The sequence below is a fragment of the Orcinus orca genome, chromosome 1 (genome assembly GCF_937001465.1).
Source record: "Orcinus orca chromosome 1, mOrcOrc1.1, whole genome shotgun sequence".
NCBI lineage: Eukaryota > Metazoa > Chordata > Mammalia > Artiodactyla > Delphinidae > Orcinus > Orcinus orca.
This window is the reverse complement of record NC_064559.1, coordinates 111,543,170-111,568,876: the sequence shown is the minus strand read 5'-3', so window position 1 is coordinate 111,568,876 and position 25,707 is coordinate 111,543,170. Positions and strand designations below refer to the sequence as shown.

The window sequence follows — 25,707 nt, the reverse complement described above, 5'->3', positions numbered from 1 at the left end:
GGCAAATTTTATGTTATGGGTATTTTATCATAATAAAAATTAAAAAGTGGGCAAAAGACTTGAATAGACACTTCACAAAGGAAATATACTAATGACTGATTAGCTCATGAAGAAATATTTAACACTATTAGTTACAGAAATAAAAATAAAATCACAATGGGATATCACTACACCCCTAAGTAGGACTAGCCACATAATGTGTAGGGCTCAGTGCAAAATGAAAAGGTGGGGCACCTAGTTCAAATATTCTTAAAAAATTCAAAATAGGCTGGAAACTAATCAGAGAGCATTGTATGACTACATAGGTCTCACACCTATGAAAGTGGGCCCTACCTACAAGAATGGTTGAAATTTTATTGGTTCATCTGTTGATGGACATTTAGGTTGCTTCTATATCTTGACTATTGTAAATAATGCTACAAGGAACATAGGGGTACATATATATTTCAAATTAGTGTTTTTGCTTTCCTCAGAAAAGCACCCAGAAATGGAATTGCTGCATCGTAGGGTAGTGTTCTTTTTTAATTTTCTGAGGAATTTCCATACTGTTTTCCACAGTGGCTATACCAATTTACATTTCTACTGACAGTGCATGAGGGTTCCCTTTTCTCCACATCCTCATCTATGCTTGTTATTTGTTGTCTTTGAGGATAGTCATTCTGACAGGTGAGGGGTGATACCTCGTGGTAGTTTTGATTTGCATTTCTCTAGTAATAAGTGATGTTGACCATCTTTTCATGTGCTTTTGGCCATCTGTATGTCTTCTTTGGAGAAATGTCTGTTTAGATCTTCTGCCCAGTTTTTGATTGGATTGTTTGTTTTTTTAATATTGGGCTGTGTGAGCTGTTTGTGTATTTTGGAGATTAATCCCTTGTCAGTCACTTTGCTTGCAAATATTTTTTCTTGTTTTTTTGGTTGTCTTTCCATTTTGTTTATGGCTTCCTTTGCTGTGCAAAAGCTTTTAAGTTTAGTTAGGTCCCATTTGTTTATTTTTGTTTTATTTTAGTTACTCTAGGAGGTGGATCCAAAAAGATATTGCTACAATTATGTCAGAGAGTGTTCTGCCTATGTTTTCCTCTAAGAGTTTTATAGTATCCGGCCTTACATTTAGGTCTTTAATCCAGTTTTAGTATATTTTTGTGTATGGTGTTAGGGAGTGTTCTAATTTCATTCTTTCTCATAAAGCTGTCCAGTTTTCCCAGCGCTGGTTATTGAAGAGGCTGTCTTTTCTCCATTGTATATTCTTGCCTCCTTTGTCATAGATCAGTTCACCATAGGTGCGTGAGTTTATCTCTGGAGTTTCTATTCTGTTGCATTGAGCTATATTTTTGTTTTTGTGCCAATATTATACTGTTTTGATTATTGTAGCTTTGCATTGTCTGAAGTCAGGGTGTCTGATTCCTCCAGCTCCATTTTTCTTTCTCAAGATTGCTTCGACTATTTGGGGTCTTTTATGTTTCCATACAAATTAAAATTTTTTTTTGTTCTATTTCTGTAAAAAAGGCCATTGGTAATTTGCTGGGGTTGCATTGAGTCTGTAGATTGACTTGGGTAGTATAGTCATTTTGACAACATTGATTCTTCCAATACAAGCATATGGTATATTTCTCCATCTGTTTGTGTTATCTTTGATTTCTTTCATCAGCATCTTATAGCTTTCAGAGTACAGGTCTTTTGCCTCCTTAGATAGGTTTATTCCTAGGTATTGTATTCTTTTTGATGCGATGGTAAATGGGATTGTTTCCTCAGTTTCTTTTTCTGATCTTTTGTTGTCAGTGTATAGGAATGCAACATTTCTGTGTATTAATTTATTTGTATAGGAATGCAACATTTCTGTGTATTAATTTAGTATCCTGCAACTTTGCCAAATTCATTGATGAGCTCTAGTAGTTTTCTGGTAGCATCTTTAGGATTTTCTGTGTATGGTATCATGGCATCTGCAAACAGTGACAGTTTTATTTTTTCCTTTGCAATATGGATTCCCTTTATTTCTTTTTCTTCTCTGTTTTCCATGGCTAGGATTTCCAAAACTATGTTGGATAAAAGTGGCAAGAGTGGACATCCTTGTCTTGTTCCTGATCTTAGAGGATCAGTTTTTGTTTTTTTTTTTACATCTTTATTGGAGTATAATTGTTTTACAGTGGTGTGTTAGTTTCTGCTTTATAACAAAGTGAATCAGTTATACATATACATATGTTCCCATATCTCTTCCCTCTTGCATCTCTCTCCCTCCTACCCTCCCTATCCCACCACTCTAGGTGGTCACAAAGCACTGAGCTGATCTCCCTGTGCTATGTGGCTGCTTCCCACTAGCTATGACCTACTAGAGAATGGACTTGAGGGTATGGGGAGGGGGAATGGTAAGCTGTGACAAAGTGAGAGAGTGGCATGGACATATATACACTGCTTTCAGTTTTTCACCACTGAGAATAAGGGTTTCTGTGGGTTTGTCATATATGGCCTTTATTATGTTGAGGTAGGTTCCCTCTATGCCAACTTTCTGGAGAGCTTTTATCATAAATGGGTGTTGAATTTTGTCAAAAGCTTTTCCTGCATCTACTGAGATGATCGTATGGTTTTTATTCTTCAGTTTGTTAATGTGGTGTGTCCCACTGATTTGCATATATTAAAAACTCCTGCATCCCTGGGATAAATCCCACTTGATCATGGTGTATGCGACTTTTAACGTATCGTTTGTTGGATTCGGTTTGCTAGTATTTTGTTGAGGATTTTTGTGTCTCTGTTCATCCATGTGTAATTTTCTTTTATTGTGGTATCTTTGTCTGGTTTTGGTATCAGGGTGTTGGTGGCCTCATAAAATGAGCTTAGGAGTGTTTCTTTCTCTGCAATTTTTTGGAAGAGTTTCAGAAGAATAGGTGTTAACTCTTCTCTAAATGTTTGATACAGTTTGCCTGTGAAGCCATCTGGTTCTGGACTTTTGTTTGTTGGAAATTTTAAAATCACAGTTGCAATTTCAGTACTTGTGATTGGTCTGTTCATGTTTTCTATTTCTTCCTGGTTCAGTCTTGGGAGATTGTACCCTTCTAAGAATTTGTCCATTTCTTCTAGGTTGTCCATTTTATTGGTGTGTAGTTGCTTGTAGTAATGTCCTAATTTTATTGATTTGAGCCCTTTCCCTTTTTTTCTTGATGAGTCTGGCTAAAGGTTTATCAATTTTGTTTATCTTTTCAAGGAACCAGCTTTTAATTTCATTGATCTTGTTTTCTTTGTCTCTATTTCATTTATTTCTGCTCTGATCTTTATGAGTTTTTTCCTTCTACTAACTTTGGGCTTTGTTTGTTTTTCTTTCTCTAGTTGCTTTAAGTGTAAGGTTAAGTTGTTTATTTGATATTTTTCTTGTTTCCTAAGGTAATATTGTATTGCTGTAAACTTTCCTCTTGGGACTGCTTTTACTGTGTCCCATAGATTTTAGATTGTCATGTTTCATTGTCATTTTTCTCTAGGTATTTTTTGATTTCCTCTTTGATTTCTTCAGTGATCCATTGGTTGTTTAGTAACATATTGTTTAGCCTCCTCGTGTTTGTGTTTTTTACAGTTTTTTCCTGTAATTTCTTTCTTTTATTTTTATATTTAATAAATTTATTTATTTATTTATTTACTTATTTTATTTTTGGCTGCTTTGGGTTCTCGTTGCTGCTCACAGGCTTTCTTTTAGGTTCGGTGAGCGGGGTCTACTCTGTTGCAGTGCGTGGGCTTCTCATTGTGGTGGCTTCTGTTTGTTGCAGAGCACAGGCTCTAGGTGTGCAGGCTCAGTAGTTGTGGTACGTGGACTCTAGAGCACAGGCTTCTGTAGTTGTGGTGCACGGGCTTAGTTGCTCTGCAGCATGTGGGATCTTCCCGGACCAGGGCTCAAACCCATGTCCCCTGCACTGGCAGGTGGATTCTTAACCACTGCACCACCAGGGAAGCCCCTCCTGTAATTTATTTCTAATTTAAGAGCGTTGTGGTTGGCGAAGATGCTTGATATGATTTCCATTGTCTTAAATTTACCGAGGCTTGATTTGTGGTCCAAGATGTGATCTATCCTAGAGAACATTTTGTGTGCATTTGAGAAGAAAGTGTATTCTGGTGCTTTTGGATCGAATGTTTTATAAATATCAGTTAAGTCCGAATGGTCTAATGTGTCATTTAAGGCCTGTGGTTCCTTATTGATTTTCTATCTGGATGATCTGTCCTTTGGTATAAGTGGGGTGTTAAAGTCCCCCACTTTTATTGTGTTACTGTCAATTTCCCCTTTTATGGTTGTTAGCATTTGCATTATATATTGAGGTGCTCCTATGTTGGGTGCGTATATTTTTACAATTGTTATATCTTCTTGTATTGTTCCCTTGATCATTGTGTAGTGTTCTTCCTTATCCCTTGTAACAGTCTTTAATTTTTTATCATTTTTTAACATCTTTATTGGAGTATAATTGCTTTACAGTGTTGTGTTAGTTTCTGCTGTATAACAAAGTGAGTCAGCTATATGCATACGTATATCCCCATAACCTCTTACTCATGTGTCTCCCTGTTATCCCACACCTCTAGGTGGTTGCAAAGCACCGAACTGATCTTCCTCTGCCATGCAGCTGCTTCCCACTAGCTATCTGTTTTATATTTGGTAGTGTACATGTGTCAATGCTACTCTGTCACTTCATCGCAGCTTACCCTTCCCCCTCCACGTGTTGTCAAGTCCATTCTCTACGTCTGTGTCCTTTTTCCTGTCCTGCCCCTATTTCATCAGAACCATTTTGTTTTTTAGATTCCATATCTATGTGTTAGCATACGGTATTTATTTTTCTCTTTCTGATTTACTTCACTCTGTATGACAGACTCTGGGACAATTTCATTTCTTGTTATGGCTGAGTAATATTCCACTGTATATATGTGTCACATCTTCTTTATCCATTCATCTGTTGATGGACACGTAGGTTGCTTCCACATCCTGGCTATTGTAAATATTGCTGCAATGAACATTGTGATACATGACTCTTTTTGAATTATGGTTTTCTCAGGCTATATGCCCAGTAGTGGGATTGCTGGGTCATATGGTAGTTGTATTTTTAGTTTTTTAAGGAACCTCCATACTGTTCTCCATAGTGGCTGTATCAATTTACATTCCTACCAATAGTGCAGGAGGGTGCCTTTTTCTTCACACTCTCTCCAGCATTTATTGTTTGTAGATTTTTTGATGATGGCGATTCTGACCGGTGTGAGGTGATACCTTATTGTAGTTTTGATTTACATTTCTCTAATGATTAGTGATGTTGAGCATCTTTTCATGTGTTTGTTGGCCATCTGTATATCTCCTTTGGAGAAATGTCTATTTAGGTCTTCTGCCCATTTTTGGATTGGGTTATTTGCTTTTTTGATATTGAGCTGCATGAGGTGCTTGTATATTTTTAAGATTAATCCTTTGTCAGTTGCTTCATTTGCAAATATTTTCTCCCATTCTGAGTGTTGTCTTTTTGTGTATATTTATGGTTTCCTTTGCTGTGCAAAATCTTTTAAGTTTCATTAGGTCCCATTTGTTTTTATTTCCATTTCTCTAGGAGATGGGTCAAAATGGATCTTGCTGTGATTTATGTCATAGAGTATTCTGCCTATGTTTTACTCTAAGAGTTTTATACTGTCTGCCCTTACATTTAGGTCTTTAATCCATTTTGAGTTTAATTTTGTGTAAGGTGTTAGGAAGGGTTCTAATTTCATTCTTTTACATGTAGCTGTCCAGTTGTCCCAGCACCACTTATTGAAGAGGCTGTCTTTTCTCCATTGTATACTCTTGCCTCCTTTATCAAATATAAGTTGACCATATGTGCATGGGTTTGTCTCTGGGCTTTCTCTCCTGTTCCATTGATCTGTATTTCTGTTTTTGTGCCCATACCGTATTGTCTTCATTACTGTAGCTTTGTAGTATATTCCGAAATCTGGGAACCTGATTCCTCCAGCTCCATTTTTCTTTCTCAACATTGTTTAGCTATTCGGGGTCTTTTGTGTTTCCATACAAATTGTGCAATTTTTTCTTCTAGTTCTGTGAAAAATGCCATTGGTAGTTTGATAGGGATTGCACTGAATCTGTAAATTGCTTTGGGTAGTATAGTCATTTTCACAATGCTGATTCTTCTAATCCAAGAACATAGTATATCTCTCCATCTGTTGGTATCATGTTGAATTTCTTTCATCAGTGTCATGTAGTTTTCTACATACAGGTCTTTTGCCTCCTTAGGTAGGTTTATACCTAGGTATTTTATTTTTTTTGTTGCAATGGTAAATGTCAGTGTTTCCTTAATTTCTCTTTCAGACTTTTCATCATTGGTGTAAAGGAATGCAAGAGATTTCTGTGAAGTAATTTTGTATCTTTCTACTCTACCAAATTCATTGATTAGCTCTAGTAGTTTTCAGGTAGCATCTTTAGGATTCCCTATGTACAGTATCATGTGATCTGCAAACAGTGACAGTTTCACTTCTTCTTTTCCAATTTGTATTCCTTTTATTTCTTTTTCTTATCTGATTGCTGTGGCTAAAACTTCCAAAACTATATTGAATAATAGTGGCAAGAGTGGGCAACCTTGTCTTCTTCCTGATATTTGAGGAAATGGTTTCAGTTTTTCACCATTGAGAACCATGTTGGCTGTGGGTTTGTCATATATGACCTTTATTATGTTGATGTAGGGTCCCTTTATGCCTACTTTCTGGCATAAATTGGTGCTGAATTTTGTCAAAAGCTTTTTCTGCATCTATTGAGATTATCATATGGTTTTTATCCTTCAATTTGTTAATGTGGTGTATCACATTGTTTGATTTGCATATATTGAGGAATCTTTGCATTCTTGGGATAAACCCTAGTTGATCATGGTGTATGGTCATTTTAAGTATTGTTGGATTCTGTTTGCTAGTATTTTGTTGAGGATTTTGGCATCTATGGTCATCAGTGAATTTGGCCTGTAGTTTTCTTTTTTTGTGACATCTTTGTCTGGTTTTGGTATCAGGGTGATGGTGGCTTTATAGAATGAGTTTGGGAGTGTTCCTCCCTCTGCTATATTTTGGAAGAGTTTGAGAAGGATAGGTGTTAGCTCTTCTATAAATGTTTGATAGAATTTGCCTGTGAAACCATCTGGTCCTGGGCTTCTCTTTTTTGGAAGATTTTTAATCACAATCTCAATTTCAGTCCTTGTGATTGGTCTGTTTATATTTTTTATTTCTTCCTGTTCAGTCTCAGAAGGTTGTGCTTTTCTAAGAATATGTCCATTTCTTCCAGGTTGTCCATTTTATTGACATATTGTTGCTTGTAGTAATCTCTCATGATCCTTTGTATTTCTGCAGTGTCAGTTGTTACTTCTCCTTTTTCATTTCTTATTCTGTTGATTTGAGTCTTCTCCCTGTTTTTCTTGGTGAGTCTGGTAATGGTTTCTCAATTTTGTTTATCTTCTCAAAGAACCAGCTTTTAGTTTTATTGATCTTATCTATTGTTTGCTTCATTTCTTTTTCATTTATTTCTGATCTGATCTTTACGATTTCTTTCCTTCTGCTAACTTTGGGTTTTTTCTTTCTTCTTTCTCTAATTGCTTTAGGTGTAAGGTTAGGTTTTATTTGAGATGTATCTTGTTTCTTGAGGTAGGATTGTATTGCTATAAACTTCCCTCTTAGAACTGCTTTTGCTGCATCCCATAGGTTTTGGGTCGTCGTGTTTTCATTGTCATTTGTTTCTAGGTATTTTTTTATTTCCTCTTTGATTTCTTCAGTGATCTCTTGGTTATTTAGTACTGTATTGTTTATCCTCCATGTGTTTGTATTTTTTATAGATTTTTTCCTATAATTGATATCTAGTCTCATAGCCTTGTGGTCGGAAAAGATACTTGATATTATTTCAATTTTCTTAAATTTTCCAAGGCTTGATTTGTGACCCAAGATATGATCTATATTGCAGAATTGTTCCATGAGCACTTGAGAAGAAAGTGTATTCTGTTGTTTTTAGGTGGAATGTCATATAAATATCAATTAAGTCCATCTTGTTTAATGTATCATTTAAAGCTTGTGTTGCCTTATTCATTTTCATTTTGGATGATCTCTCCATTGGTGAAAGTGGGGTGTTAAAGTCCCCTACTATCATTGTGTTACTGTCGATTTCCCCTCTTATGGCTGTCAGCATTTGCCTTATGTATTGAGGTGCTCCTATGTTGGGTGCATAAATATTTACAATTGTTGTATCTTCTTGGATTTATCCCTTGGTCATTATGTAGTGTCCTTCTTTTTCTCTTATAATAGTCATTATTTTAGAATCTATTTTGTCTGATATGAGTGTTGCTACTCCAGATTTCTTTTGATTTCCATTTTTATGGAATACCTTTTTCCATCTACTCACTTTCAGTCTGTATGTGTCCATAGATCTGAAGTGGGTCTCTTCTAGCATATATATGGGTCTTTTTTAAAATTCTTTCAGCCAGTCTGCCTCTTTTGGTTGGAGCACTTAATCTATTTACAATTAAGGTAATTATCGGTATGTATGTTCTTATTGCCATTTTCTTAATTGTTTTGGATTTGTTTTTGTAGGTGATTTTTCTTCCCTTCTTCTTTTGTTCTCTTCTCTTTTGATTTAATGACTATCTTTTAGTATTATGTTTGGGTTGCTTTTCCTTCTTTGTGTGTGATTCTATTGTTTTTTGTTTGCAGTTCCCATGAGGTATTGATATAGCAATCTTTATATATACAAGGTTGTTTTAAGTTGCTGATATCTTAATTTCAAATGCATTTCCCATTTCCTGCTTTTGTACTCTCCTCACGGTTGCTGGTTTTGATATATTTGTATGTTGATGAATTTTTACTTTTACTGTATGTTTGCCTTTACCAGTGACTTTTCCCATTTGTGATTTTCTTGTTTCTAGTTGTGGCCTCTTTTTTCCCCCCCACCTAGCGAAGTTCTTTTAGCATTTTTTGTAAGGCTGGTTTGGTAGTGCTGAATTCTCTTAGCTTTTGCTTATCTGTAAAGCTTTTGATTTCTCCCTGGAATCTTAATGAGAGCCTTGTTGGGTAAAGTATTCTTGGTTGTAGGTCTTTCCCTTTCATCACTTTAAATATATTCTGCCACTCCCTTCTGGCCTACAGAGTTTCTGCTGAAAAATCAACTGATAGCCTTATGGGTTTTCCCTTGTATATTATTTGTCACTTTTTCCTTGTTGCTTTTAATATTTTTTTCTTGGTATTTAATTTTTTTCTGTCTGATTAATATGTGTTTTGGCATGTTCCTCCTTGGGTTTATCCTGTATGGGACTCTCTGTGCTTCCTGGCCTTGAGTGAGTGTTTCCTTTCTAATATTAGGGAAATTTTTGACTATAATTTCTTCAAATATTTTCTCAGGCCCTTTCTCTTTCTCTTCTCCTTCTGGGACCCATATAATGCAAATTTTGTTACATTTATTGTTGTCCCAGAGGTCTCTGAGACTGTCCTCATTTCTTTTAACTCTTTTTTTCTTTATTCTGTTCTGTGGCAGTGATTTCCACCATTCTATATTCCAGCTCACTTGTTCATTCTTCTGCCTCAGTTATTCTGCTATTGATTCCTTCTAGTGTATTTTTCATTTCATTTGTTGTATTGTTCATATCTGTTCTTTAAATCTTGTAGCTCTTTGTTAAACATTTCTTGTATCTTCTCGGTCTGTGCCGCCATTCTTTTTCTGAGATTTTGGATCATCTTTAGTATTGTTACTCTGAATTCTTTTTTGGGTAGGTTGCCTATGTCCTCTACATTTAGTTGTTCTTGTGGGTTTTTATCTTTTTCCTTCATCTGAAACATATTTCTCTGTCATCTCATTATGTCTAACTTTCTGTGTTTGTGGTCTCCTTTCCGCAGGCTGCAGGATCATAGTTCCTCTTGCTTCTGGTATCTGCTCCTTGGTGGAAGAGTTTGGTCTGGGGCCTTGTGGAGGTTTCCTGGTGGGAGGGACTGGTGCCTGCCCTCTGGTGGGTGGAGATGGGTCTTGTCCGTCTGGTGGGCAGGACTGTGTCAAGCGGTATGAGGTGGCTGTGAGCTCAGTACTCCTTTAGGCAGCCTGTCTACTGATGGGTAGGGTTGTATTTCTAACCTGCTGGTTGTTTGGCCTGAGTTGTTCCAGTGCTGGAGCCTGCATGCTGTTTGTGGGGCTGGGTCTTGGTGCTGAAATTGGAAACTCCAGGAGTGCTTATGCTTATCAATATTCCCTGAGGTCTCCACAACCAGTGTCCTTGCTTCCACAGTGAGCTACAGGCAACCCGTGCCTCCCCAGGAGACCTCCCAAGACCCCTAGGTAGGTCTAGCCCAGGTTCCTATGGAGATACTGCTTTGTGTTGGGTCCCCGTGCATATGAGACCCTGTGTGTGCCCTCTAAGAATGCAGTCTCTGTATCCCTCAGCTCTGTTGGGCTCCTGCACTCAAGACCCACTGGCCTTCAAAGCCAAATGCTCGGGTGGCTCTTCCTCCCGACGCCAGAACCTCACACTGTGTTGGAGGGCTATTTTTATGTGGGAACGTCCTTGTGTAGTCTCTGTGTGTTTAATATTTTTTGGTTTGGGGGCTGTTTTTTAGTATGGATGTCTGCCACCTGTTTCCCAGTGTATGCTGGCCGTTATCCCCTTGATAGGAGGTTGTGGTGACCAGAGCCTGCACGAGATATTGAGTGAGGCCTCCCCTTTGCTCTGTGATTGTCACAGCCCTGTCAGGGGCAGGGTTTGCTCCCTAGTTCTTGGAGTAGAGGCCCCCAGATCTGTTTTGGAGCTGTATTTCTGATCTGCAGTGCTAGGTAGGCAGGATTGGAGCATTCCCACTGGGAGAGACGCTGCTAAATATTACTCCTCTGAAACTGTTCACCTGTGAGCGTGCTCTGTTGTGTCACCTTTTACCCATTGTGTGGGTTCACAAATTACATTTTTGTTGTCAGTGCTCATGACCCACCTTAACTGTGGGTATGCCAGCAATTGATTGGCCCTGGTGTCTCTTTGGCATTGTTTTCACCAGGCCACCACCACAGACCTACTGAAGTCAGGTCCAAGGACTGCAGTAATCGTGCACCTGGACCCACTGTTGGAGCTATGGAGGCTGCTCAGACTGTGGCCTAGCCTAACTCCTGAGTGTATGTTCCCACAAACCCTCCACTTGCTAAAGCTAGACCTGTCTCATCTTCGGGAGCACTCATTGTCCTTTCAAATGTTCCACAGGTGCTGAATTTACAAAGCTGGCAGCAGGGGTGTAAATCTGTGGTTCGCACAGCCTCAAGGAGAGATTTCAGCTCTTCTTCCTTAGTCACACAACCCCTGGGGCTCAGCTTTGGTTTCAGCTCCACATCTGCGTGTGGGTCACCCACCGGTGTCTGCTTCTGAGGTTGCCCCAGAGTACATGAGCCTGCCCTGGCGAGAGGGGGCTGGGGCAGCGATTTGGGTATGTGAGCCCACCCAGACAGGTTGGGGGGAGCTGAGGTGGTGACCAGGGCATGCAAGTCTGCTCAGGAGGGAGCTCCTCGTAATGCCCATGGAGGCAAGGGCCAGCACGTGGGGAAAGAGGCTGCAATGACAGCCCCGCCCTCCATGTGCCATTCAACAATGATGCTTCGCTTCGATGGTGCCCCAGGCTTCTTCCACGAATGTTCCCAGTTGCGCAGCTCCTCACTCCCGTCCCTTCAGGCTGTCTCCTCGCAGCCAACAACAGACCTCTCCCTCGGTCTGCTCTCCAAACTCCATGTTCCAGCACCCAGCCCCCGCCTGCAGTGGCAGACACGTGTCTCAGGCTGGGGCGTGCAGGGCTGTGGCATGGACCATCTGTGTAGGTCTCACTCTGTCCTGCCTGCCACAGACTGGTTGCTGTACTCTCCTTCGAGCCCCTGAAGTTCCCCTTCTGTCCCAGCTGATCTCCCCCCTGGTGAGGGGGCTTCCCTGGGTGCAGGAACCTCTCCTCTTCTTCAGCTCCCCACCAGGGGCACTGGTCCCATCCCACTTCCTCTTTTTTTCCTTTCTTTCATCCTACTGAGTTATGCAGGAATCTTTCTTGTCCTTTTAGGTGTCCAAGGTCCTCTGCTAGTGTTTAGAAGGTGCTCTGTGAGAATTGTTCCATTTGTGGATGTATTTGTTGGGAGAGGTGAATTCCATGTCCTCCTACTCTGCCATCTTGACTCCTCCCCACCTCATTGTGGTTTTGATTTGCATTTCCCTGATGATTAGTGATGTTAAGCATCTTTTCATCTGCCTGTTGGCCATCTGCATGTCTGTTTTGGAAAAATGTCTATTCAGGTCTTCTGCCCTTTTTTTAATCGAGTTGCTTGTTTATTTTGATGTTGAGTTGTATGAGTTCTTTGTATATTTTGGATGTTAATCCCTTATCAGATATATTGTTAGAAATATTTTTTCCCATTCAGTAGAGTGCTTTTTCATTTTGTTGATAGTTTCCTTCTCTATGCAAAAGTTTTTATTTTGATTCCCATTTGTTTAATTTTTGCTTTTGTTACCCTTGCCTAAGAAGACATATCCAAAAAAAAATATTGATGAGATCAGTGTCAAAGAGCATACCGCCTATGTTTTCTCCTAGGAGGTTTATGGTTTCAGGTCTTGCATTTAAGTCTTTAATCTATTTTATTTTTGTATATGGTGTGAGAAAGTAGTCCAATTTGATTCTTTTGCATGTAGCTGTCCAGTTTTCTTGACACAATTTATGAAGAGGCTGTCTTTTCCTCATTGTGTGTTCTTCTTTTGTTGTAGATTAATTGACCATATAAGCATAGGTTTATTTCTGGACTCTCTATTCTGTTCCATTGATCTATGTGTCTGTTTTTGTGCCAGCTCCTTTGATTACTGTCGCTTTGTAGTACAGTGTTGAAGTCAGGGAGTGTGATACCTCCTGCTTTGCTGTTCTTTCTCAAGATTATTTTAGCTATCTGGGATCTTTCATGTTTCCATACAAATTTTAAAATTATTTGTTGTAGTTTGGTGAAAAATGCCATTGGTATTTTGATAGAGATTGCACTGAATCTGTAGATTGCCTTAGGTAGTATGGTCATTTTAACAGTATTAATTCTTCCAATCCCTGAGCTTAGTATATTTTCCCATTCTTTTTTGTGGCACCTTCACTTTCTTTCATCTGTGTCTTATAGTTTTCTGAGTACAGGTCTTTACCTCTTTATTTAGATTATTCTTAGGTATTTTATTCTTTTTCTTTTGCAATTTTAAATGGGATTTAAAAAAAATTTTTCTTTCTGCTTGTTCATTGTTAGTGTTTAGACATGCAACAGATATCTGTATGTTCATTTTGTATCCTACTATTTCTTTCAATTTTAGTAAATAATATTTTGGGGGGATTTTGCCCTGTTAATCTACATTTTCTATATTTTGAAAATTGTAGCATCTATAGTATTGTCCTTTTTTCTATCCTGATGTTGGTTATTTATGCCTTTTGTTATTCTTGATCAGTCTTACCAGGCATTTATCAATTTTGGAAGTTTTAAAAAAACACAGCTTTGGATTTTTTGATCTTCTCTGTAGGGTGCTTGTTTTTGTTTCATTAATTTATGTTCTTTATTATTTTCTCCTCCTTTTATTGTTTTTTCATTATGTTCTTTTTCCAATTTGATATTAATTCTTTGATAATTAATTTTCAGTCTTTCCAGTGTACACATTTTAAGGCAATATATTTCCTTCTAAGCTTGTTGTAGTTGTGTCTCGTAGGTTTAAATATATATTAAATTAGTATTGTTTCATTCAATACCTTCCTATATTTCTCAGTTTCTGAGCTTAATGGCATGTTATGTTTTTGGAATTGATTTCTATCATAAGCACACTGTAATTAGAGAACACACTCTGGTATGACTGCAGTACTTTGGAATTTATTGACATTTGCTTGATGGACCAATATAGGGTTACTTTTTATAAACGCACCCATATACCTGAAAATAATGTGTATTCTACAGTTGTTGGGTGAAGTGTTCCATTTGGTCAGGATTATAGTCATATTCTTTAAACTACTGCATATTTATTGATTCTATATCTTTACTTCTTTTTTCTTCGTGTTTTATTACTTGAATGAGATTGATGTGTTAAAAAATCTCACTTGATGATTGTGGATTTCTATTCTTCCTTGAAGTTCTGTCAATTTTTCTTTTAATACCACGTTATTAAGTACATACTATAATATATGTAATTTTTTTATACAATGTGGAACTTTATGTGTATACTTAATATATATTCTATATATATTCTGTATATTCTATACATAATAGAACTTTTTTTCCACTTTAAAGACACTCACTTTATCTATGTAATAGTGTTTTCTTGCCTTAGAGAATAATTCTTCTTTTTTATTGTTATAACTATACCAGTTTTCTTCTTAGTGTTTACAGGGTTTAATTTATTTATTTATTTAAAATTTTTGTTGGAGTATAGTTGATTTACAATGTTGTGTTAAGCATGGTATTTTTAACAACCTATTTACTATTGTGCTTTCTATATCTTTGTTTTAGATGTGTCTCTTATGAACAACATACAGCTGGAGTTCATAATTTTTGTCCTTTTTACTGGTACATTTTAGCTTCAGAATACATAATCTCCTTTCTCTCTCATGTCTAACTTATATGCTATCATACTCTTATTATTGTCACATATTGTAATGAATTTGTTTTTATAAGGGTTTTGTATTGCCCAGGAGGAAGGAAAGAATAGAGTGAATTGGGGAGAGGCAATAAATACTAAGAATGTTTAGAATTGATGAAATACACGAATTCATAGATATAGGAAGACTGATGGATACCTAGAAGGAAAAATTAGAATAAATCCAGAACTAGACTTAGTATAGTAAAACTACAGAATGTTAGACACACATAGGTCTTAAAAGTAGCTAGAGAGAAATGAGAGATCACCAATGAAAGAATGACAAGAGATTTACCGTGGACATCTCAGCAAGCAACAGTGGAAGTTAGAAACCAGTGAAACAATATTCTCAAGTACAGAGAAAAGATCAACCTTGAATTATGTCCACAACGTGTCTCTCTTTTATGTTGGAGAAATAAGGACATTTTTAGATGAAAAACTGAAGGAAACATATTTTTCAAGAACACTCAGATAGTTAACAAAAATGATCATGTATAGGGCCACAGAATTCAAAGGCTTGAAATCATACAGAATATGTCCTCTAACCACAATTCTATTAATCTAGAAATTATAACGTGTTTTTTTAATGAAGGTCTGAAGTTAATACCTTTACTATGAACATTGTTATGCCAATATATTTGAAAGATACAAAAAATATGAAGTGAAGTCGATTAACCAAAACAATCTCAAAACGAATAATTAACCTGAATAGTCCTATTAAGGAGATTGGATCAGCAGTTTAAAATCTTTCAACAAACAAACTTCAGACTCAGATGGTTTTAGATTGGAGTTGCATTTGTAAAAAATCTATAAGAATCTCCAGATGAGTTAATAAAGTATTGAGTCGTTTAGTAAGGTTGATAGATATATAATCATTACACAGAAAAAATTACTAGTCTTAAACATCTGCAACAAGCTATTAGAAAATGTAATTTTAACAATCTACCATTTATGTGAAAATGCTGGTTCTCTCCAAATTGATATACGTAGTCACACACTGTTGCTGGGAGTTCAAATTGGTACATGTACTTTGGAAAACAATGTTGTTATCTTGTAAAGTTGAACATGCAATCTGCAATTTCAGGTCTGGATATAGAGAAATTTATACATTTGTACCAGGAGACAATGTTTTTGAGAACAGTCACACCGTTATCGTGTGTCTTATCTCCAAGTTGAATACAATTCAGTGTCTGTGAACAGTTGAGTACATAAATAAACCATGGTATATTCATACAATGGAACACTACTCTGCAGAGAAAATGAAGGAACTATACACACATAAATATGTAAAACCTACTGCTGAGTGAAAATGCAAGACAGAAAAATATACATACTAAGAAAACATTTATATAGAGTCTGAAACAAAAAACTCTGAAATACTGATATATCATTATGCAGTAAAGCTATAAAAAAGGGGAAGGGACTCATGAATATTAAATTAAGAATCTTTGTTACACTTCAGGGAGCAGAAGGGGAAACTAATGAACAGAGGCATTCAGAAGCCTTTATCAACATTTATAATATTCTGTGTTTTAAAGTTGGTGATTGTGGGACTTCCCTGATGGTCCAGTGGCTAAAACTCTGTGCTCCCAATGTAGGGGGGCTGGGTTTGATCCCTAGTCAGGAAACTAGATCCCACATGCCACAACTAAGAGTTTGCATGCTACAACTAAAGATCCTGCATGCTGCAACTAAAGGACCCATGTGCCACAACTAAAGGTTCCTCACGCCTCAACTAAAAGATCCCGCATGCAGCAATGAAGATCCCACATGCTGCAACTAAGACCCGGCACAGCCAAATAAATAAATATTAAGAAAAATAAAGTTAGTGGTTCTTTCATGGGTACAGAATACAGTCTGTTTCATTATTAAGTTACCCATGCCTCCCTTCCCCAATTCCTGTCACTGTCCTCTACCCCCTCCTCAATTCTAATTCAGTCCTAATGCCATAAGTGATTCTGGAGAGTGAGTGCTAATTAAAGGTCCTCTTTTTTAAAATATTTATTTATTTATTTATTTATTTTATTTTTGGCTGCATCAGGACTCAGCTGCGGCACACAGGATCTATTGTTGTGGTGTGCAGGCTCTAGAGCACGTGGGCTCTGTAGTTGCAGTATGTGGGCTCTCCAGTTGTGGCCTGTGTGCTCAATAGTTGCAGTGCACAGGCTTAGTTGCCCTGAGGCATGTGGGATCTTAGTTCTCTGACCAGGGATCGAACCCACATCCACTGCACTGGTAGGCGGATTCTTAACATTGGACCACCAGGGAAGTCCTAAGGTCCTCTTTCTTTTGATAATTATTATATTAGTAAATATTTGTACAAAATATATGGAAAAAATAGAAACTGAAGGTATTGATTCTTTATAGAAAATTAATCTCAGTAATACTGAGTGTGCTTTTTAATGGAATCCATTTTAACTGTTTTTCTTTAGTTGCTTGTGTTTTTAGTGTCATATCTAAGGATCCATTGCCAAATCTATTGTCATGCATTTTAACTCCTATTTTCTTCTAAGAGGTTTTGGTTTTAGCTATTACATTTAGATCTTTAATCTATTTTGAGTTATTTTTGTAATGTGATATGAGGTAAGAGTCCAACTTCATTCTTTTCCATGTGCTTATTATTTGTCTTAACAACATTTGTTAGAAACTGTTCTTTCTCCATTGAATTCTTTTGTCATTCTTATTGTTAGAAGCTATTCTTTCTCCATTGAATTGTCTTGTCATTCTAAGTTGACCATAGTTGTATGGCTTTATTTCTGGACTTCCTATTCTATTCCATTGATCCATATGTTTACCTTATGTCAGTACCACGCTGTTTTGATTATTGTAGCTTTGTAGTGAGTTTTAAAATTGGGGATTATGTGTCCTCCAACATTGTTCTTTTTCAAGATTGTTTTGGCTATCCAGGGTCCCTGGGAATTCCTTGTAAACTTTAGGATCAATTTGTTCCGACAAAAGGCAGTTGGAATTTGGGTAGAGATTGCAATGAATCTTTTCACTCTATTGATAATGTTCAAGGGGACACTATCAAAGGTTGAAAGGACACTATCAAGGGAGTGAAAAGACAAGCCAAAAAATTGGAAAAAATATTTGCAAATCATTATTTGGTAATGATCTAATATCCAGAATATGTAAAGAATATTTACAATTCAGCAACAAAAGCCAGTCACTGAAGAACAAATACTGCATGATACCTAAAATAGTCAAACACATAGAAGCAGAAATTAGAAAAGTAAATACCAGGGACTAGGAGGGAGGGGGAAATGGGGAGTTGTTCTTCAATTTGCTTAGGTTTCAGTTATGCAAGATAAAGTAGTTCTAGAGATCTGCTGTACTACATAGGGCCTGTAGTCAACAATTCTATATTGTTTACTTAAAGCAGTCTACAGATTCAATGCAATCCCTATCAAATTACCAATGGCATTTTTCACAGAAATAGAACAAAAATTTTTACAATTTGTATGGAAACAAAGGACCCCGAATAGCCAAAGCAATCTTGAGAAAGAAAACTGGAGCTGGAGGAATCAGACTCCCTGACTTCAGACTACACTACAAAACTACAGTAATCAAGACAGTATGGTACTGGCACAAAAACAGTAATATAGATAAATGGAACAGGATAGAAAGCCCAGAGATAAACCCACACACCTGTGGTCAACTAATCTATGAAAAAGGAGGCAAGAATATACAATGGAGAAAAGACAGCCTCTTCAATAAGTGGTGCTGGGAAAACTGGACAGCTACATGTAAAACAATGAAATTGGAACACTCCCTAACACCATACACAAAAATAAACTCAAAAGGGATTAAAGACCTAAATGTAAGGCCAGACACTATAAAACTCTTAGAAGAAAACATAGGCAGAACACTCTTTGACATAAATCACAGCAAGATCTTTTTGGACACACCTTCTAGAATAATGAAAATTAAAACAAAAATAAACAAATGGGACCCAGTTAAACTTAAAAGCTTTTGCACAGCAAAGGAAACCATAAACAAGACCAAAAGGCAACCCTCAGAATGGGAGAAAATATTTGCAAATGAAGCAACTGACAAGGGATTCATCTCCAAAATATACAAATAGCTTATGCAGCTCAATATCCAGACAAACAACCCAATCAAAAGTGGGCAGAAGACCTAAATAGGCTTTTCTCCAACAAAAACATACAGATGGCCAAGAGGCCCATGAAAAACTGCTCAACATCACTAATTATTAGAGAAATGCAAATCAAAACCACCATGAGGTATCACCTCACACTGTTCAGAATGTCCATCATCAAAAAATCTACAAACAATAAATGTTGAAGAGGGTGTGGAGAAAAGGGAACCCTTTTACACCGTTGGTTGGAATGTAAATTGATACAGCCACTATGGAGAACAGTATGGAGGTTCCTTAAAAAACTAAAAATACAACTACCATATGACCCAGCAATCACACTACTGGGCATATACCCTGAGAAAACCATAATTCCAAAAGATGCATGCACCCCAGTGTGCATTGCAGCACTATTTACAATAGCCAGGTCGTGGAAGCAACCTAAGTGTCCATTAACAGAGGAATGTATAAAGATGTGGTACAATGGAATATTACTCAGCCATAAAAAGGAATGAAGTTGTGCCATTCGCAGAGACGTGGATGGACCTAGAAACTGTCATACAGAGTGAAGTAAGTTAGAAAGAGAAAAACAAATGTTGTATATTAACGTATGTATATGGAATTTAGAAAAATGATGCAAATGAACCTATTTGCAAAGCAGAAATAGAGACACAATTGTAGAGAGCAAATGTATGGACACTAAGACAGGGGTGAGATGGATTGGGAGATTGGGACTGATGTATGTACACTACTATGTATGACGTATTTGGCTGGTGAGTACCTACTGTATAGCACAGGGGGGAAAAAAAGAAGGTACATTCTGTTTGCAGGACATATATTAAGTTAGCCTTAAAAATACATTCCAGTATACATTACGTGCAGACAAGTACTGTTTGATTCCACTTATACGAGGTGCCTAGAATAGTCAAATTCATAGAGTCAGAAAGTACATTGGTAGATGCCAGGGGCTGGGGGGTAGAGGGAGTGGGGAGGGAGAATGGGGAGTTAATGTTTAAAGGGGACAGAGTTTCAGTTTAGGAAGGTGAAATATTCGGGAGATGGATGATGGTGAGAGTTGCACAACAATGTGAATGTACTTAGTGCCATTGAACCGTACAGTTAAATATGGTTAAAATAGTATGTTTTATATCATGTGACTTTTACCACAATAAAAACATTTAAAAAATGTATCAGGGTTAGGAGGATAGGGAGAAATAGGCATCAGTTAAAAAGAACCTGAACACTATCTATTAGAAGGAATAAATATGCACAAAATTTAAAAAAATTTGTTAAGAGGGTAGTCTCATGTAAGTGTTCTTATGACAAAAAAAACGGGACAGAAGGAAACTTTTGAAGATGATGGATATGTCTATTACCTTGATTTTGGCGATGATTTCATGGGTGTATGCATTTGTCCAATCTCATCACACTGTATACATTAACTATGTGTAGTTTTTTTGCATATGTTATACCTCAATAAAGCTTTTTTTTTTGAAAAAATGCTTTTTCTTTGAATCGCATGTGTGTTCTGTCCAAATGGAATAGTTACTTATTGTAATAAAACAGCAAACTGAGACTAAATAAATAATGTTGAAAAATTCATTAAAAATAAAAATATGGCTGCTTTTAAAATATTACTTGTCAAGACTAAATATGTATTTTAGGGAAAAAGATAGATATTGTGAAAAATAAAGCACATCTCACCATATGAAAACTGTAAGTAAAATGATCCAACTATAATATCTATGAATAAATCATCTTTTAAGAGTCACAAAACCACAAAATGAATACAGAATATTTTCAAGTAATCCACAGAATTTATTAATGTTCATGCTGTTTTCTTTATTCAAAGGTCAATAAATTAGAATTAGAACTAGAAGGTGCCAAACAAAAATTTAAAGAAATGACTGACAGCTATCAGAAAGAAATTGAGGACAAAAAGCTATTAGAAGAAAATCTTTTGGGAGAGGTAGGAAAAACTAAATATGTTTGAGAAGTTGTTATACTAAAACCCTATATTTGTATGTTTGCATTTTAAGAGAAAAGTAATAATTCTTACTTTTAACATTATGATTCTTTAGAAGATTTAATAAATTTATACTAGGGATAATTAATTAGCTTTTTTAATAGAAGCTAAAAGTATCATTGTTATTCTAAGTATTTGAGTATTGGGTAGTATATAATCATTTTGAAAAGATTAAATGATCTTTACAGTGTTATACTGTCATTCACTTAGTAGAAGACCCTAACTAAAATAAACTAAAACAATAATGTATTTTCTACTTGGCTTTCCTAATTTCCTGGTGTTTGATTTCTGTATTTTAACTTAAATTTAACATTTAAGTTAAATTTGTTTTTTGTGCATTAATTTTAAAAAACTTTAAATTTATTTGATAGGTTGAGAAAGCAAAAGTAATAGCTGATGAAGCAGTAAAATTACAGAAAGAAATTGATATACGATGTCAACATAAAATAGCTGAAATGGTAGCACTTATGGAAAAGCATAAGGTAATTTTTTTCCTGTTGTGTAATGAAAATTATTAATTGGAGCCATATTTATGCATAAAAATGGTAAAATATAGCATTCTGATTTGTCAGAGAAAATTATTGTCTATGCAACAATGACTAATAGAGCTGGAATACTCTTGATCTCTCATTTCTCCAAGTTGAAGTCTTAACCACATGAAGCTGAGCCTGGGGGTCACTTCCTTGAGGAGGTCTCTCCTTATTGTCTTGATGGATAAATGTAGTCACTCTTTTCCTCAATTTTCATAGTAGTCTCTTATAGACTTTCCCACCTTGTAGTTATTTAAATACATACCCAGGATATGTATTTAAATAAATATAATATAACTATAAATATAATATTTTTATCTTCTACCTGTGTCTAACACATACTAGGCTAAACAATAATAAATAGATGAAAGACAATGTTTGTTGTGTTTGTGAGTGTGCTCTATTTTTTATTGTTGTTTGAAAGTAATCATTCTCTTAGGGAATTAAGCCCTATACTCTTCAAGATTTGGAGAGGAAGTGGGCTATACCTATCAATTAATCTTTATAAGTTGTTGCTAGGATATTATTATGAAGTAACCAATGAGGATTTAAAAAAATATTTTAAGTAATATTGTGAACTCATAGATTTAAGCATATTTGGTATGTCTTAATCCAGTACAGTTTTGATCCTTGTTGACACTTAAATTGTCCCAACTTTGGCCAGTGGGAGCCTCTTCGAACTGGTTGGCAGGTCCCTTTGATTTGACCCTAATAATCTGTGACAGCTTTCTTGCTTTCTGTTATGACAAAATGTTCAAGACTCATTTTGTATTCCCTGCACAAGATCTGGAATCAGCCGTTTTTCGAAGAGGTCCTGTGTTTCTAGACTTTTTATAAATTATGAAATTCAGTGTCTCTAATTTAAAAAATTATTTCTTGCTCTTGGGTTATTTCTAAGACAGTTATCTATGTTTCATTGTTTTTATTGTTAGAATTTAAAAATGTAGTTGAAAAAATTAAAAAATAGCTCAGATATGTATTACTGAATTCATAAACATCATTTTTTATAAATATTAAATGCATAAGGATACCAGTCGTATTAAAATGTAATCTTTTGGGCTTCTAATATACTTAAAATGGTTTCTCTTTTTAACATAGCACCAATATGATAAAATTGTTGAAGAAAGAGACTCAGAATTAGGACTTTATAAGAGCAAAGAACAAGAACAGTCATCATTGAAAGCATCTTTGGTGAGAACAAATAGCAGTAGAAGCCAATTTTCATGTCAGCATGGCTGGTAGTAAAGAATAATAAATAAAACCATAATTTTGAACTGTAGAATCAAATAATCATAAATCTGAAAGGGATGTTATAGATCTTATAGGTAGGTGGTTTTCTAATCATTTTTTTGGTAAAACGAACTCTGTTTTTCAAATGGAAAGTTATAAACTCCAGTTATGAATAAGTTTTGAGCTCTGATTGAGGTTGGGAAAGGAGGAGTGAGATAGATTGGGAGAGAATGAGAAGGAGAGATATACATAGTGTTAAACATTTCTTTAGAGCAAACTATACAAAAGTTGTCTAAATGAAATCTTTAGTTATATTCAACTAGGAGCCTTCATATCAGTAGGGTTTTAAAAGTGTATATATTTCATGAGTGAATTTATTTCTCTATAAAACTAAATTGGTTTTGAAACACTAGTTTGAATTTTTATTGTCTTAAGAGATATATGGATGCACTTATAAGCTTCATGTTCCTTTTTCTTTAGGAGACTGAACTATCCAATCTCAAAAATGAACTTTGTTCTGCTAAGAAACAACTTGAAATAGAAAGAGAAGAAAAAGTAGGTTTTGTGGCATTATAGATAAAGTAACTAATTTTAAGTTTTAGGTGTAACTTAAGTTTTTATAAACATGTCATATTAGAAAATAATAGGATAAATTTGAGTAAGGATTAAAAATATAATTTTCCCCATTAGCTTTTATTTCAGAAGTATTTAGCATATTCCCTTGTTTAAATATTAAAGACATATAAATATAAGTATACTTTAAGAGTAGGCGAGCTTTCAGATATAAATATTTGAGAAATATTATTTCATATATTATAAAGTACTTATGTATTTGGATGTGTTTTTTAGCTATTGATCATGTTTCAGAAAAAAAATAATGCCTTATATTTGTATAGTGTTTTGGAATTTACAAAGTGAATTGACTCACACTTTAAAATGACAAATACTTTTTTTTTCTTTCTATATGACAGCTCACTGTGCTGAGTATACTACTTATATATAATTTAATCTTTATAGCAGTTCTATAAACAATACTTATTATTATCTCCATTTTTATAGAGGTTAGCTTATTTATTCAGGATCACATAATAAAAAAAATAGAATGGCTTAGAATTCAAATCTAGGTTTATTTTTCATAATTCCAAATCCTCCTCCCTAATCACTCTGCAACGTGCCTAGGTAACATGCAATTTCAATTTCAAACCTCTGTGCATTTGTTCACTTTGTTTCCTGCATTTAATTTCTTTCTTCCTTTCTCCACCTATGGAAAACTTCACATATCTTTTATCTTGCAAAGGTGAGCTGACTGTATATAAGTATTCTCATAGTATTTTGCTCTTATATTAAAATAGTTATGTCACTCTGTGCCCCATTATATTTCAAGTTCCTCAAGGGCTGGGGTTATGTCTATTTATCTTTGTCTTTCCTTTATTTGAGCATAGTGCTTTGAAAATTTTCTGTTTTCGACAAATGTTTGTCAAAGAAATGACTAAGTGGCTTTTACTTCACCTGCGATTGTAGCATACATACTTACCTTTATCCTACTGTTTTAGTAAAAGAGGAATAATACTTCCTTGTATTAAACCACTCCTAATGTTCTTTCTTCTAGGTTCTTTTTCCAATTTTATTGAGATATAATTGACAGCACTGTATAAGTTAAGGTGTACAGCATGATTTGCCTTACATACATTGTAAAATGATAACCACAATAAGTTTAGTTAACATCCATCATCTCATATAGATTAAGAAAAAGAAAGACAAAGAAAAAAAAGGTTTTTTCCTTGTGATGAGAACTCTTAGGATTTACTCTCTTAGCAACTTTCAAATGTACCATACAGTAGTGTTAATGATAGTCATCATGTTATATATTACATCCCTAGTACTTGTCTTATAACTGGATGTTAGTGCCTTTTGACCACCTTCATCCAGTTCCCCATCTCCCCAAACCCTGCATCTTGTAACCATAAATCTAATCCTCTTCTCTGTGAATTTAGTTGTGTTTTGTTTGTTTTTTAAGATTCCACATGTAAGTGATATCATATAGTATTTGTCTTTCTCTGTCGATTTCAGTTAGCATAATGCTCTCAAGGTCTAACCATGTTGTTACAAATGAAAGGATTTCCTTCTTTTTACACCTGAATAATACTCCATTGTATATATATACTGCACTGTCTCTATCCATTCTTCGTCTATGGACACTCAGGTTGTTTCCATGTATTGGATGTTGTGAATAATGCTACATGGGGGTGCAAATACCTCTTCAACATAATAATTTCATTTCCTTTGGATGTAGTCTCAGAAGTAGAATTTCTGACTTGTATGGCAGTTCTATTTTTAATTTTTTGAAGAATCTTTATACTGTTTTCTGTAGGGGCTGAACCAATTTACTTTCCCATCTGTAGTGCACAAGGGTTCTTCTTTTTCTCTGCATCCATGCCAGCATTTATCTCCTGTTTTATTTGATAATAGCCATTCCAACAAACATGAGGTAATATATCTAATAGTACTTTTGATTTGCAGTTCTCTGATGATTAGTGATGTTGAATACCTTTTCATTTACATGTTGGCCATTTATATATCTTCTTTGGAAATATGTCTACTCAGGTCCTGTGCCAATTTTTAAATTGGATCGTTTGGCTTTTGGCTATTGAATTGTATGAGTTCTTTATATGTTTTTGACATTAACCCTTTATCACATATATGGTTTGCAAATATTTGGCAGTGTTTTACATAGTTGGGGAAGCTAGGTGCTTACTTTCCTGGTCTCACTTTTCCCCATGGGAAAAATTGCTGACTTAACAGGTTCTCTCTGGGAACTGTGCTGTACTGTCTTGGGAGAGGGGGTGATGTGGGTAAAATGAAACCATTCTTCTTATCTTCTTCAGTGTGTTGAATCTGGGTTTTTTTTTTTTTTTTTTTTTTTTTTGTTTGCTCTAATGGTGTGCTGGAAGTTCTCTTTTGGACTCCAGAACTTCCACAGACGTATTCTCATCTATGGATTATAGTCAAAATCTGTGTTCTTGATGGGGAGGACGGTAAACACGCCTATTCTGCCATTTTGCTGAAATCACTCTCCCCTTTTTCCTAATGTAAGCATTTAGTACTATAAATTTCTCTCTCAGTACTGCTTTAGCTGTGTCCCGTATGTTTTGATATGTTGTGTTTTGTGTTCATTCAGTTTTTTTTTTACTTCTTTACTAGACTTTTGAAATAAAAGGTTAGCCCTAC

The 25,707-nt window shown here is 35.6% G+C and overlaps 1 protein-coding gene across 1 annotated transcript in view; it reads left to right on the top strand.

Annotated features, from left to right (window-relative positions):
- Positions 1–25,707, top strand: part of SYCP1 (synaptonemal complex protein 1) — a 162,480-nt gene that overhangs the window by 103,739 nt on the left and 33,034 nt on the right. The window contains exons 25-28 of the mRNA XM_049710757.1: positions 20,546–20,662; positions 21,091–21,201; positions 22,348–22,440; positions 22,960–23,034. Coding sequence (XP_049566714.1) covers positions 20,546–20,662; positions 21,091–21,201; positions 22,348–22,440; positions 22,960–23,034 — 396 coding nt within the window. The remainder of the gene's footprint in view (positions 1–20,545; positions 20,663–21,090; positions 21,202–22,347; positions 22,441–22,959; positions 23,035–25,707) is intronic.